Genomic DNA, 13767 nt, shown 5'->3' with positions numbered 1-13767 from the left:
CATAACATGAAATTTATAACATTACATTATTCTTAGAATGTTGTCCCAGGAACAGCAAAGATGGAATGAAGGGTGACAACCTAGTTGTGTTGCTGTTTCAAGATCACAAGGTGCTTGTTGCAAATGCAAACTACTATTTTCCATCAATAGATGCAAACTACACACTTCTCAGTGGTCAGGCATTTCAAACTAGTTTTGATGAGAGCAATTAACAGATTTTCCCACTTTTTCAATGCTTTTATGCATGCTGGTAAAACTGAAAAAAAAATCAGCCCTCCATATATATTTGCTTTCTTTGTTTCTCACCACTTCCAGATATTTACTGAATTACTGTATTAAGAAACACAGCTTTAGCAACAGGAAACAGAAACAGCTAAGAAAAAGAAAGAATTTGCATTTCATGAGTCATACTCAGTACATAAGTTTTACCAAGTTAAAAAGTTGTAATCAGCTGTTGGCAAATAAAAAGTACTGACAAGTAACTGATGGTGGAAAAACAAAAACTCAAAGTGGGCAAGAATTCACAGTTAACTCCATGAAACTATATTAAACACAACCCAGCTTAAATGAAAGACTAACTTCTTCAAGTAACCAAGTAATCTCTGATGGCTCACATATCATCTAATGATACTGCCATGTCAGGAATACCACAGTCTATCACCGATAAGTCACAGTTTTTTTTCAAATAAGGCACTTGCATCACGACCAGATAATAAAGAAAATAAAAGGTTGACTTGACCATGAACAGCGTACTACAGATGGTCTCCAGTTCAAAAGGAGGCAGTGAGGAGTCAATCAAAAGCCAGTCTCCAGTTGCCCTGGCTCTGAAGAGGTCCCCCAGCACTCCCGGAGAGCAGAACAAAGCAGTGTGTTACCACAGATCCTGCTCACTTATCTCAAGTACCTCTAGGATAACCAGTGTACTGATGGCTTTCATCATCTTTGGTAGTAACATCCCACCATTTGAAGTTTTCCCTTCAAAAATAAAGTGTAAATACACATGGAGTATAGGGAAGGAAAAAAGCACTACTTAGCAAAAGTACAATAAAATCACATTGCTTGCACAGCTTAGAATAAACACTTTGACTCCAAAACTCAACAGAAGTAATGTCACTCAACAGAATGCAAAACTTTACCTCACCTCCATACAAACCCATTTAGTGCATAGCAAGCTGCCTGCCCCAGAAGTCAAATCTATTCTCTGAAGGTTCACAGCACAAAAAAAAATTATAGTTTTGTACAGCTGGAAGCTGTTACCTTTTGGAATCAAAATTTTTCCAATTGAAGAGTCTAACATTGCACACTTTGTTTGAATTGTGCAGTTTCACACTCCACAATCGAAAGAATTTAGAAATGCACTACTATTTATAATGTCTATGAAAAATATCCAGTAAAATTCTATATTAAAAAACCTGGTTTAGAATTATTTTTATAACATTGCTGCAATATGTAAGGCTCTTAAACATGTTCAACAAGAAAAGCTTCTAATTTTTTATATTTCTGTCCTTTGTTCCATCTTTCACCCAATCTACTTATCCTACTTACTCCACCTGAAATCTGCTTTAAAAACAGTTAGCTAGTAAGAGCTCAAAACATTCATTTTCAGAAAGGATGTAACAGATCTGATAATGCATTTGCCACTATACTGAGTCTCACATGAAGTAAATCAAATAATGTAATAGTTTTATTTACAAGAAAATAGAGCAAAAACTGAACAAAAAGAATACAGCGGTGACTGCAAGTCACCCAATACTGCAAATGTTTAATGTGAGAGACAATTGCAAACCAAAAAGCAAGACATAGATGAATTCTTCTGCTGAATGTATACTTTGGAATCATGCACAAGAGATGAAATTATGTTTCAGCAAGGAATAGAAGAAACAGTTTAAAGAGCCGACACCCAAGCCATGAGAAAAGATTTATATTCATTTAAAGCGGCCCATTACCAAAGCTATTGAAACAAAATAAACAAGACCCACAGTAACAGCTGGGAGGTCACGAAGCTCCTGTCTTCCTTCTGGCCCAATGTGCTCATTCTGGTAATGTTCAGACAGATCAGTGGGAGTTACACACACTTTCATACATAGTGGACAGATGAAGCCCTGTGAAACGTATATTTGTTTTTAAGAAGCTAATAAAGACAAAAAAGCAGATTTGGAATCAAATGCTGTTCAAATTCTTACACTGAAAGTTCTCTACAAGTACGTTTTCCTTTTGGAAAGACAGTTTTTGCAAACCACATTATCAATACCATGGAGAAGGAAAGAAGTAACAGTTATTAAGAACATAAAAATAAACAAAGCTAACACACACTTTAAAAGCTAGAACCACGCTGCATGCCACTATGTGTTTTCCAGACACTCTTGATACCCTCTTCATGGGACAGACGAATAAGTTGCATAGCAAACTGTGAATGCACCATTATGAGGCATCACATCAGAACCATCAAGCAGTTTCCCTTGAGGGTGTCCAGATGTTTCACAGAGACAGACGAGGCTGGCGTGGTGAGACTGCAAAAATACTCCTGTAAATTAATAATGAAGTTTGTAGCAGCAGGAGAGGCATAGGCACCAGCACAGCTGCACGTCTGCATTTAGGGAAGAATATGCACCATCCTTGGTAGAATTTAAGAAAATATTAACTCAGCACATTCACCAGAGATTTAACAAAGCCAAAAGTTAAATTGGTTTCTGAAGAACAGCAGCTTTACATCTGCAAGATACATGCTACATGGTTATACACCTGGAAAATGGTTATACACCAGAGTGGAGAATAAACTGCTGTGGGCCTCCATCCACACTGTTGGCTGGAGGATGCCTGCACCTCCACAGCCGAGCGAGCACTACTGAGGCAGGCAGTACTGAACGCATCCCTCCATGCACACATGGAGGTTAAGGCCCCTTCCAAATAGGATTTCTGTGGCATACCTGTCTAGTTAATGCAACCACATTACATTGATGAATGTGTAATTACACTGGTGGACTCGCTGCAAGAAAGGAATTTAGCAAGCCTGTACTGCAGACAGAGTTGCATTGGGACCTGAGTAGGATAGGCTCAAACATTTCCTCCTGGGACAGATTGCACAATGAATAGAAGATGTACCTAGTCTTGAATACAAGTCTACATGTGGTCTGAAGTGCTGACATGGCCACAGATGCCACTAAAACAGATTTTTACCTCTCCTTGAGCAAGGGACACTTCTAATTCAGACTTCCTCACTCCTTTCGCTTCATAATACACTTCTCAAAAATCAGGATGGATTTCAACTAGGCTTGAGGAGGTATGAAACATGAGAATTTGCACAGATTTAATAATTATTCTCCCTTTGAATCTTGCAGCAATACAAATTAGAATACTTCACCAAGAAATTGTAACAAAGACAATTGGATTTCTCTCTTTAAGCTAGTACTGGAGAACCAGGGGGGAACATAAGGGTAAAATGAAAAGCAAACATTCTGCAAAGTCTGGCTACAGTGCTACAGGAGAGAAGCTCTCAGTGAGACAACATCTCAGGGCAGCTGCACAGGAAAAGAAAGACGAACAGAAAGGCTCAAGTTGCATGCTGTAACACGTGAATCTCAGGAGAGTAAAAATTCATCACCACTTTCCCAGCTCAGTTCCAAATAGATTTTGAAATCATATGCTAAGGAAAGCACTCCACTTGTAAGTAATGTAACAAACGGTGGAACTATTGACAACTAAAAGATAGTTTTTCACATTGTATCAACCAAAAGTGCAATGGTAGCCTTTGGCCAATGGTGCAACAGCACAGGGACACCACCACTTTGAAAGCTTGTCCTATGTCCAGAAAATACTCCTACATTAGTACTGAGGTACCTTGTGACACCTACCAGCGGTACACTCATGTTAACAGAATTGTCCAATTTTAGCCAAACTTTGAAAAGAAACAATTATGTCATTGGACATTTTTATGCCTTAATGAAGTAATGAGATTTTAGTTTGAAATTTAAGAATATTTATTTGCTTCAAGGACAGTGTAAGCATATAAAAAAGATTTGGACTCACAAATGTGTAACATGCAGCAAAATATTAAGGAATATCTGATTACACTGACTGCAATAACACTTCCTGAAACAAGCAGATGCACAGATAGAAGGAAATTAGGATTTTGACCAAAACAGTGAAAGTTTGTCTGATCTCTTTTCATAGCACCCATAGGAGTACTTGAATCACCATATTATATTCAGTGTAAGGAAGGGCACTTTGCTCCATATAATTCTGTAACAGGAGTAATTAACCTTGCACTGCATTTGTATGCTAAGCTTGAACCATTTTCAAGCTAGGTAATCAGGTTACATTACCACTAACTAGCTTCAACAGCCAGTGAAGTCAGTTTGCATTTTTCAGAGTTAATATTTGACAACACTGTAAATCCAAAGACATTGTAATATGGGATTGAAGCAAGAATAACAACTTATTTCTGCTGGTTAAGTATGGCATACAGCATGTAAAAATGGATACGATTTGCAAGTGGTCAGTTTATATACCAACACCAAAGAAAGATGAAGACATTCGATATTTCACAAAGAGAAGGAGGTTTCCAGTATACATTATAGTTTAGCAGAAGAAAAGTAAAAAGGGAGCACAAACCTAATGAAATGTTAGGCCTTGTTTTTCAGAACTCTTATAAAAGATTTATTAACAGGGACTTTTAAGCTTATGTCTCATTGCTTTTAATTTTAATAATTCATCTCTAGGATTACAGGAAGGATTGCTTGCAACCATTTAGATAGATAAGCTTAATTAACAGTCACATATAAATACGGCCTAGCCTTCCTCTTTTTAGTTAAATAACAATCAATTCTTAGAAGACAACACTTTGAGTACTTATTTAGTATAGCTGTTATTCATGTAGACAGCAAAAGCTACTCCCAACAGCTTCATGCAGCAGAGAAACAGCATTCAAGGCTTATGACTCTAGTCTCATGTACAATGTACAGTACCTCAGAGGAGCCTTCATTGTTCACATCCACAGCATTTCCTGGTGTGGCAGATGAATCCGAATCTGAGCTCTGAGATCCACCTCTACCTGGAGTCTGAAATAAAGGGAGGAGGAAAAAATGAGTGTCTGTAAGACTGCATTTAATAAAGCGTGGCACATATCTTACACAAAGGTCTCTCTTCTACTTGCTGAAATACAGAAGCAATGTCCATCCAGGAGAGTAATAAAGTAAATAAGCTGACAAACAATTATATAATTTTCAGTGCAACACCTTAACAAAAGCTTTTATCCAAAACTCTCCATGAATCAAAGAACAAGCAGACACCAGAAGCAAAGGCCTGAGTTTTAAACCACTTCCTCTTGTGAACTCTCAACACAAAACAAATGATTAGGCTAAACTCTGTCTTTGGATCACTCACTTTGATGTTAAATTAGGTCTCTACATCAACACACTAGAATTACAATCTAATAGTTTCAGAAGTAGTGAACTAGTGCCATACTACTTTCTTGACAATTTGTCTACAACCTGAATAAGCCTTTCAACATTTGAAAGACAGAAAAGTAAAGAATGAAGACACTGGGGATACATCCAAAAGCAGGTACACTCCTTTGATTTGGAAAACAAAACAAAACAAAAAAAAATCAAGTGTCAAGGCTGTGGTAAAGTTAAACCATGTTAATCACTAAGACAACCTATGCAAGTAATCATCTACAAAAATGCTGGCAATTAAAACAACATAATTCAATTGCAAATACAGACTTAAAGAAAATAAGTAAATAAATTTGAGATAATTCTTGATTCAGAATCTGGATAGATGGGTTACAGCTTATAAGCCTTATTTAACTCTAACTTGGACTTAAACTTTATTTCTCTTACTCATCTCTACAATCCAGTGCTTGGCCAAAGTCAGAAGAACTAGTATTCTTGAAGCAAACATCAGAGATTATCTCACTACTGATATGCAATTCTAGTTTTGATAAAGAATAACAGTTCATTATCTAATTCTATTAGGACAATTGCAAATGAGATGAAGTAATGCTACTATAGTACTTTAGCCCATCTGGAAATACTTGTAATGTTATGATGGATGTTCTAATTTAATACAGAGAGATTAAAGATACAGAATTTTAAATACACAGGCAGAAATCTACAGATAGAGGGACTGAAGTAGATAAAGTTTTAGTTTCTAGATCTTGGTGGCTCCAAAATCTTATTTGTTTTAGAATTTCTTTCCTCAAGTATATTCTCTTTTTTTTTTAAAATCAGACAAATCAGCTATGTAACCTTTTATGAGATATCTGCAACACACAGACTTGTCCATACTTTGAAGATTCAGTGTATTTTCCTACTTTGTTTTGTAAAGAATGTTCTGTTTCCAACTTTCAGAAAGCCTTTTATTATTAATCAAATAAAAAAAATAAAAAGATCAAGTTCACTGATTAAGGATTTAATTCCCAGTGAGATTCAGTTCCATTTTAGAAAGGCTCAGAAGCCTGGCAAAAGGGGCTGGTGACAGTATATGAAGGAGAGAACCATTTCTCCTCATTTCAGCTATGTCTGGGGTCATCAGTCAGGTGATCAACACAACATGGTTTTCCTATTCCTATGTCTTTTTTATTTTAGCAGGTTTATGCTTCCAAAGAAAATATTATATAGTTTCCTTCTAGTACAGCATGCAAAAGCAATACACAAGGTGACATTAGCTCTCCAAGTCAATTGTAAGAGAGGCAAAAAAAGAAGTGTAAGAAAAGAATACAATGCACATGCAAAGCACATCAGAGTGAAGGCACAAAGTGAAATACTTCTCCTCCAGATCATCCACACAGTAAACAAGGCACTTCCCACCATGGACCACAGGTGCACCCTCATCAAGCTTTCACAGGACACCACAGTGGGAGGACTATGATACCCTGGAGGGCAGGGCTGCCATTCAGGGGAACACAGCTGGGCTGGAGGAACGAGACAAGGGGAACCTCACATAATTCAGCAGGGATAAATGCAGAGTCTTGTGCCTGTGAAGGAAAATCCCTCACAGCAACACACACCTTTGTTGAAAAGGACATGAGGCTTATCTCAGACAGCAAGCTGAAGAGGAGCCAGCAGCATGCCCTGGACCCTGCGTTGTATGAATAGCAGCCCAGTCAACTGACCAAGGGAAGAGATCATTCCCCACTCACCAGCACCCACTGGACCACATCAAGACACTGCATCAAGTTTTAGCTCTCCCAGATCAGGGAGGACATTGATAAACCAGGGTGAGCTCAGCAAAAGGCCACCAAGACAGCTGGAGCACCTGCCCTCTGGGAAGAGGCTGCAGGAACAGGGCTTGCTCAGTCTGAAGTAGAGACAGCAATGGAGGAGATCAAAAAGAGGAAGCCAGGCTGCTCCGAGCAGCACACTGTGGAAGGACAAGATATAAAAACTGAAACAAGAGGTTCCCACTGGACATAAGGAAAAGCTTTTCCAGTGTGAGAGCAGCCTGCTTCTGACCTCTGAGCTGGTCCTGCTCACAGCAGGAGCTCCCTTCCCACCCAAGTTGCTTTGTGATCTCGGAAACATTGCCCTGAGGAAACACACACCCTGCAGGAGAGCTCTGGAGCAGAAGCTTAGTAACTGCATCAATAAAGATGTGGATTATGTGCAGTGACAGTGAGAGGAACAGTTAGAATATTGCAACTAATGTTACAATTTTCTTTGATTTATATATGTAAGAAGTGCTTTTCCACACAATCCATAAACCACAATCATGCAGTCCAGAGATAAAGCTCACTTGTGACTCCTTTTCATGTGACAACAAAGAAACCAAAAACGTATATACACATATGTCTACATAAGGGAAGATGAAGCAGTCAGGTGTCAAAGCTTTCTTCCATAAAGGTGCTCAATTTTCACAATATAAGAATCTATTTCTTATTCAGATGAATTTTTTTAAAATACTTTGGAAATCCGAAATATGATAAACTTTTGCTTTTGTATGGCAGCTAACTATGGTGGTTCTGTTCTAAAAAACCTGAGAACTTGGATCCCTATCTGTCCCAGTACCTAACACCCACAAGGAGAAATGGAACGTTTTGAAATGGAGAAAGTGTCAGCATTAATGAATATGTATTTCTTTACTAATGCTTTACAATAAATGTTCTGCTCTTAAGCTCCAAAAACTAAAGAATGTGTCTTTACATAGTCTTCGGCAGAAAGACACAAGAGGAGAGGGAAAACCTGAACAAAACTTGGTAGCCTGGGCAACGGCAGTAAGAGATGGTCCAACCTTCTCTTTAAATGTGCAGCACATCCTTCCACTTTTTCACTATCTGAGCATGTGCTTCCAGTACATCTAATGAATCATTTCATCCCAAAACCAAGAATCTTTTGTGGCAATGCACTTTTTTCTTCACCTTATAACTTCATTTACAACACTACTGCGCATTGTTAATCACTCATCACATTTCACCCCAGAGTTGACTGCATTTCACAATGAGATTTGCATATTAAGTTCTGCTAGTTCTGGCACTACAAATTGGAGATTATTACAACCTTCAGATGAAAGCTCTTATATTAAAAGTACAGTGTTATTACTACATGGCTGATGAAAGTATTTGGTTTATGAAACACTTCAGACATGCTACAATCACACTAAAATGCACCGCATGACACGTTTAATACTTGTAATCTACAAGAGAGAAATTATTAAACACTACCTGGTAAAATCTTTTTAACCTTTCAAAAAACAAAGTGCTTTCTTTAAAAGAGAAAGCATAATTTCAAGCTAGATTTAAAAAGCTCAGTATAAATAGGTGGCATTTTCTGGTGAGTGGTATGCACCAGGAAGAAAGGTGGGAAGGAAAGAGAAGAAACACTCCATAGCATCCATTTGCAAAGTAATACTGACTAGTAAGAAAAAATTAATGAAAATTTAGAAGAAAATTTAGAAGAAACTAAAAAAATTACTACAAGTTTGGAAGAATCTTAAGGAAACATAAATGCAATTAACTTATCTCGCAAGGCTGTAATATAAATTAAACATCCTTCACCAGCCAAATAAAGCACAGCAGATTGGGAATATCTTTTATTAATTGATCATTGCATGATCAAATACATTCACATACATGACTAAGCCAGGCTCCCTGCCCACTCTTAGATCACATTCCACTAAAAAAGAAAAAAATAAATCAAAATACATCACAACACATTGAACAGCTCAAACTTTGTGAACTATGGAGACTTGGAATGGTGTAATCATGTTTTCAGTTGGACTACACACAGGAGCAAAAGAATGACTTATGAATTCCATAGGAAAAATAAATTTTCACACAGGCTTCTGTATATGCATTTTTCCAAAATTAACATTTGGCCCTTAAAGGTATATCCAGAATTGAAAGACTGATGCAAAACTAGTCCCTCAGTGCATTTCTTTTCTAGTTGTCAGTCACATTTGTTTATTTTGCTGGTATATTTCTGCTACTAGCACTAGAGTTGGAGAAGCAATAGGTTAAAGTTCCTTGTGTTCTCCACATTTTCTCAAAACTGCAAGCTAATGTAAAGAAATGTCGTTAACAATGCAAAGAACGACAACGGCTGCAGCTCGTCTTCTGAAAAGGAATGGGAAATTATATGCTGAATGAGTTGAGCTAATGCATTAAAATGATGGAGTACAAATATGGATCGCTACCATGTCATTTCTGCATAGTCATTTATCTGTCTACAGTTACACTCCATTCAGTTATGATACTCTTCTCAGCAGTTTTAAATTCAGAATACATTAAACCATTGAAAAAGTACATTAAGCCTTGAGAAAGTCTGGAAAAATACGGAGTGAGATAGTTTTCCTGCATGGATTTACATACTACAGAAGAGTGCTATTATCCAAACAGGGTAAGGTTCTGAAATAACAAAAAAGATGCAAGAATGAAAGGATAGGAAGACCGAGGCCCTTGTTATCAAACAACTCTCAGTACTAGAAACAGAGAACAGTTAATATTGTTTACTACTAAAAAAGCGTGACACTGTTTTATGACTCTGTAAAATGAAATTACTCCTGACTTCATGGGGCATAAAACCTTTCCTTCTTATTGTGCCATCAGTTCCATGCAAGCAGGCCATGTGGCCAGGAAGAGGCACACATGCTCCCTTTGACCCCACAGGCCGCACGCACGAGCACAGCTGCAGCTCAGCATCCATCCCAGAAAACACACTATCTAGAGAGCCCTGCAATTATAAATGTAAAAAGGAAATTATAGGTAAGGCATGAGATGCAACGCACCCCAGACAAGTAAATATCTCTGCTCCCGAGCCCGGAGTAAGAGGGAAGACAACTGAACTACCAAGCTACAGAAATGCATGCAAAGCCCTGTTGTCCTCCTAGACCCCATGATCTCAAGACCAAGAACTCAAGTACTGTTAGAAACAGAGCAGTAGGATCTTACCACTCAAACACAGCACAACCGCCACCAATAGCTGTGGACAGACAGTTAAACACAAAGAAAGAAGATAAAATCTAATGTGAAAAGTAGTCACATTGGCCCAACAGATGAATTCTTCACTACAAAGCACAAGCTATAGGAAGAAGGCTCAGAAGGTCAAAGTAACGTTTTCCATCAGCAGAAAATAAATGCCTTCTCCTTACCAAAGGTGTGGGGGTGGGGTTTTTTTTCAAGTTTTGGTATCTTGCAAATACAAGAAGTGAGCTCTGCTTTAACAGAACAGAGGCAACAGCCACTGTCCCACTAGTAGATGAACAGTGGAGAGGGGACACAACGGCCACAAAGAGCCTTCAGAGCTGAACACAATAAAGGCAAGAAAGCCCCCTAAAGAAAACCCTGACAAAAATCTAAATACCTAAGAAGGAAAGTTGTGCCTTGGACATTCCAGAGAGATGCCTTTTGGGAAAGACTACCTCAGCACAAAGAACAATGCATCAAACCGACAAGTGGCAAGAAGTAAGAAGCAAGAAGTAACAAAAGGGGATTTTACCATGTAAATGTACAGAACTGATGGATCCCAGAGATGGAAAACAAACATAAAATTTAGAAACAACTTGCAGGGAAAGGACCTAAGCCAAGGACCTAGTTGAAGACAGCACAGAGATACTAACTTCAAAAGTAAATGAGTAATGTTCAGTAGTAAAGAAGAATACATAATGCTTTCTATTTTGAAAATATGTCAAAGTCACCATGAAGATGCTTTTAACAACAGAAATCATAACTGTGGAAGAAATAAAAAAGGTTATCAAGCAACAGAAGAAGTATAAAAAAAGAAACATCTGAAGTTCTAAACTTCAGGAATCAGAACTTCAACTAAGTGACTAAAACTATAAGCGGTATCTTTGTAGCTTTTATCTTCCTCCTTTGCAGCTTGATGTTCATCAGTTACAAACAAATGCTTAATGTAATAAAGAAATCCTTTATTTTCTTAAGCATGCTTTCATAACTCAAGTTATATCAGCAGTAATGACTAGTCACCCAGATAGAAAAGATGGCACTACCTGTAATCAAATTATAAACATATACAGGAAGCTACATTTCAGTGATTGGAAGGTGGAGGTTTTTTCCAGATGAATAATGATGCATAAGGGTCAAGATGAGGTTCCTCAGCCTTCAAAGTACTGCCTCAGACGTGTGAAAAGACGAATTTGACAGCAATATAAGGCTCACTATTAACACCAAAGTGCCTTCTAAGTCTTTTTCATAATTTGCCAACAGCAGACTGTAAGTCAAAAAGGTATGTATGAGGCTGTGCACACAATCACTGCTTTTATAAATGGCCTAAGGGCCTTTTAATAAGAAGTGGACTCTTAAAAGTTTATTTATTTGCACCAACTAAAAGAATAACACGTTTAAACATTTTGACATTTCTCTGGTTTTGGGGCAGGAAGAAGTCTATTTCACCTTGTGTGCAATTAAATCTGCTATAATCCTGTAATTTTTCAGACTCACTAGGGAAGAGTTATTTTTTTAAACTTTCCAGAGAAGATGGCTGTTTCTAAGGCACAAAAACTTTTGCATTAAATTTAGATTTTTATAGGAAGTGTTTAGCTGAAATTATACTTGGGGGCAAAGTTCCTCTGGCACTGTATCAAGCTTTTTCCTACATTACAGAAGCCTTCCCTCATGGTCTGTTATTTCTCAGAATCAATAAACACCCAGTTTCATGCTGCCAATATTTAATTAGACCCGTACTAAGTTTCCCTGCTTGTTAGCAGAGTTTCCCATTAAACTTCAGGAAGGAAGTTCTTCCCTGTAAACATGACGCTCCAAATATACCGAGAGCGATCTTCACCTGCTCAGAGATTATGACCAAGAAACTATTTGAAGCATGCATTATGCTAAAAAAGTTTGCAGTATGCATACCAATGTACTTTCTTCCCCTCTGTAAACTTTTTCTGTGGTAACTCCTACTTTCACGGCAGAACAGAAAGCACGCCAGCATTTCCAATAAAACACCCTTTCACAGAGGCGTTACACAGGCAGCACGCTTCGAAAGAAACACCAGTTAAAACACCGAGGGCAGACGGTTTCCCCCGTGTCCGTCATCGCCTCCTACACGACACCTACACCGCTCTCTTGCGGCGCGGGATCTGGAGCGCTGCCTTCCCACCACCGGCGTGACTCAACCCTTTTCTGTGCATCCTCCAACCGAGCGCCAACGACGAGCCACGCAAACACCTGCCCTTCGCGAGCACCTCTCCGGCAGCTTCCACCACGCCACAAGCCAACTGCAAAGTGGCTCGTACGGCCGCAGAGACAGGCGACGATTCTGGGAGGCGAGAGGGTGTAATAAACGAATGTCACAACCTGGCTTTTCAAACCAAGAGGAGCTGCCGGAAAAGCCGGTTCCTAAAATAAGGGAGACAGCTGGCGGGTGGAGCCTGTTTGCCTGTTGGCCCACAGGGAAATAACCCCTGGTCCCGGCGGCGGGGAACCCCAAACTGGGATTCCCTTGCACCTGCCCTGAGCGCAGCCGGCCGCAGCCGCGGCGACGAGCGAAGAAGGCGGGCGCAGACACCGGCGCGCTGCGGACAGGAGACACTCCGGGCCAGGGCTGCCCCTCGCATCGCTGACAGGCCCCTCGCCTAACCGCGGGAGCCCGTCCCCCGCCGGCCCCCTTGCCCAGCCAGGGGAACGCCGCCGTGCCTAGCCGGGACACGACGCGCGACCGCAGGCCCGGCGCGGCCCGCCCCGTCGGGTCGTCCCCCGCGGCGGGCGGGGGCGGGGGGCGGCGGCGGAGGAGCCCAGGGTCTCCGCGACGGCCACGGGCCTACCCCCTCCCCTGCGCCCCAGGACGGGCCGTGCTGTGCCGGTGCCTCCGGCTCCGGCCCTGCCGCAGGGGGCCCGGCCCCGAGCCCGGCCGGTACCAGGAAGCGGCACCTCCCCGCCACGCTACGGCGGGGCACGCCAGCCTCGCCGCCGGGGCGGGTCCCGCTGCCTTACCCGCTGCAGAATCCGCCTGAACATGGTGGCGGAGCCCGGATGCCGGCGGGCGGCCGCGGCCAGGCCGAGGGGGAAGCCACGGGGCCCCGCGCAGCGCCGCCCCCGCCCGCAGGAGCCCGGCGCGGCCCGCTCGCCCTGTGACAGCGCCGCGGCCGGGAGGCGGAGCCGCCGCCGCGCCGAGGCGGGATCGCATCGCACCGCACCGCCCCGGGGAGGGACGGGCCCGGCGGGAACGGGGGTGGGCAGCCGCGGGAAGGGCAGAAGGCAGAGAGAAGCCAGCGGGTGCCCAGGGGGAGGACTCTGAGCGGGCTGGGGTTGCCGCTCGGGACCGGGTGGCTATGGCGGCGCGGGGCTCACTCCTGGGCTCCTTCCCGTCGCGC

At 41.3% G+C, this 13767-nt stretch overlaps 1 protein-coding gene across 3 annotated transcripts in view; it reads right to left on the bottom strand.

The window, feature by feature from the left end:
• The window catches only part of EEA1 (early endosome antigen 1), a 78730-nt gene extending 65236 nt beyond the window's left edge, over positions 1–13494 (bottom strand). The window contains exons 1-3 of one of the 3 annotated variants that reach the window (XM_062015685.1): positions 13388–13494; positions 4965–5057; positions 1980–2102 (exon numbers count right to left, since the gene is read on the bottom strand). In XM_062015685.1, the coding sequence (XP_061871669.1) occupies positions 1980–2102; positions 4965–5057; positions 13388–13411 (240 nt within the window). In that variant the 5' untranslated portion in view covers positions 13412–13494. Of the gene's footprint in view, positions 1–1979; positions 2103–4964; positions 5058–12513; positions 12846–13387 lie in introns of those variants that run through there. The other 2 variants (XM_062015706.1, XM_062015695.1) reach the window with 2 other exon arrangements.
• Positions 13495–13767: the final 273 nt, after the last annotated feature.

This window comes from Colius striatus, chromosome 1, assembly GCF_028858725.1.
Source record: "Colius striatus isolate bColStr4 chromosome 1, bColStr4.1.hap1, whole genome shotgun sequence".
In the NCBI taxonomy this organism is placed as follows: domain Eukaryota; kingdom Metazoa; phylum Chordata; class Aves; order Coliiformes; family Coliidae; genus Colius; species Colius striatus.
The sequence above is the reverse complement of the archived record's forward strand: the minus strand, read 5'-3'. Positions and strand labels throughout refer to the sequence as shown.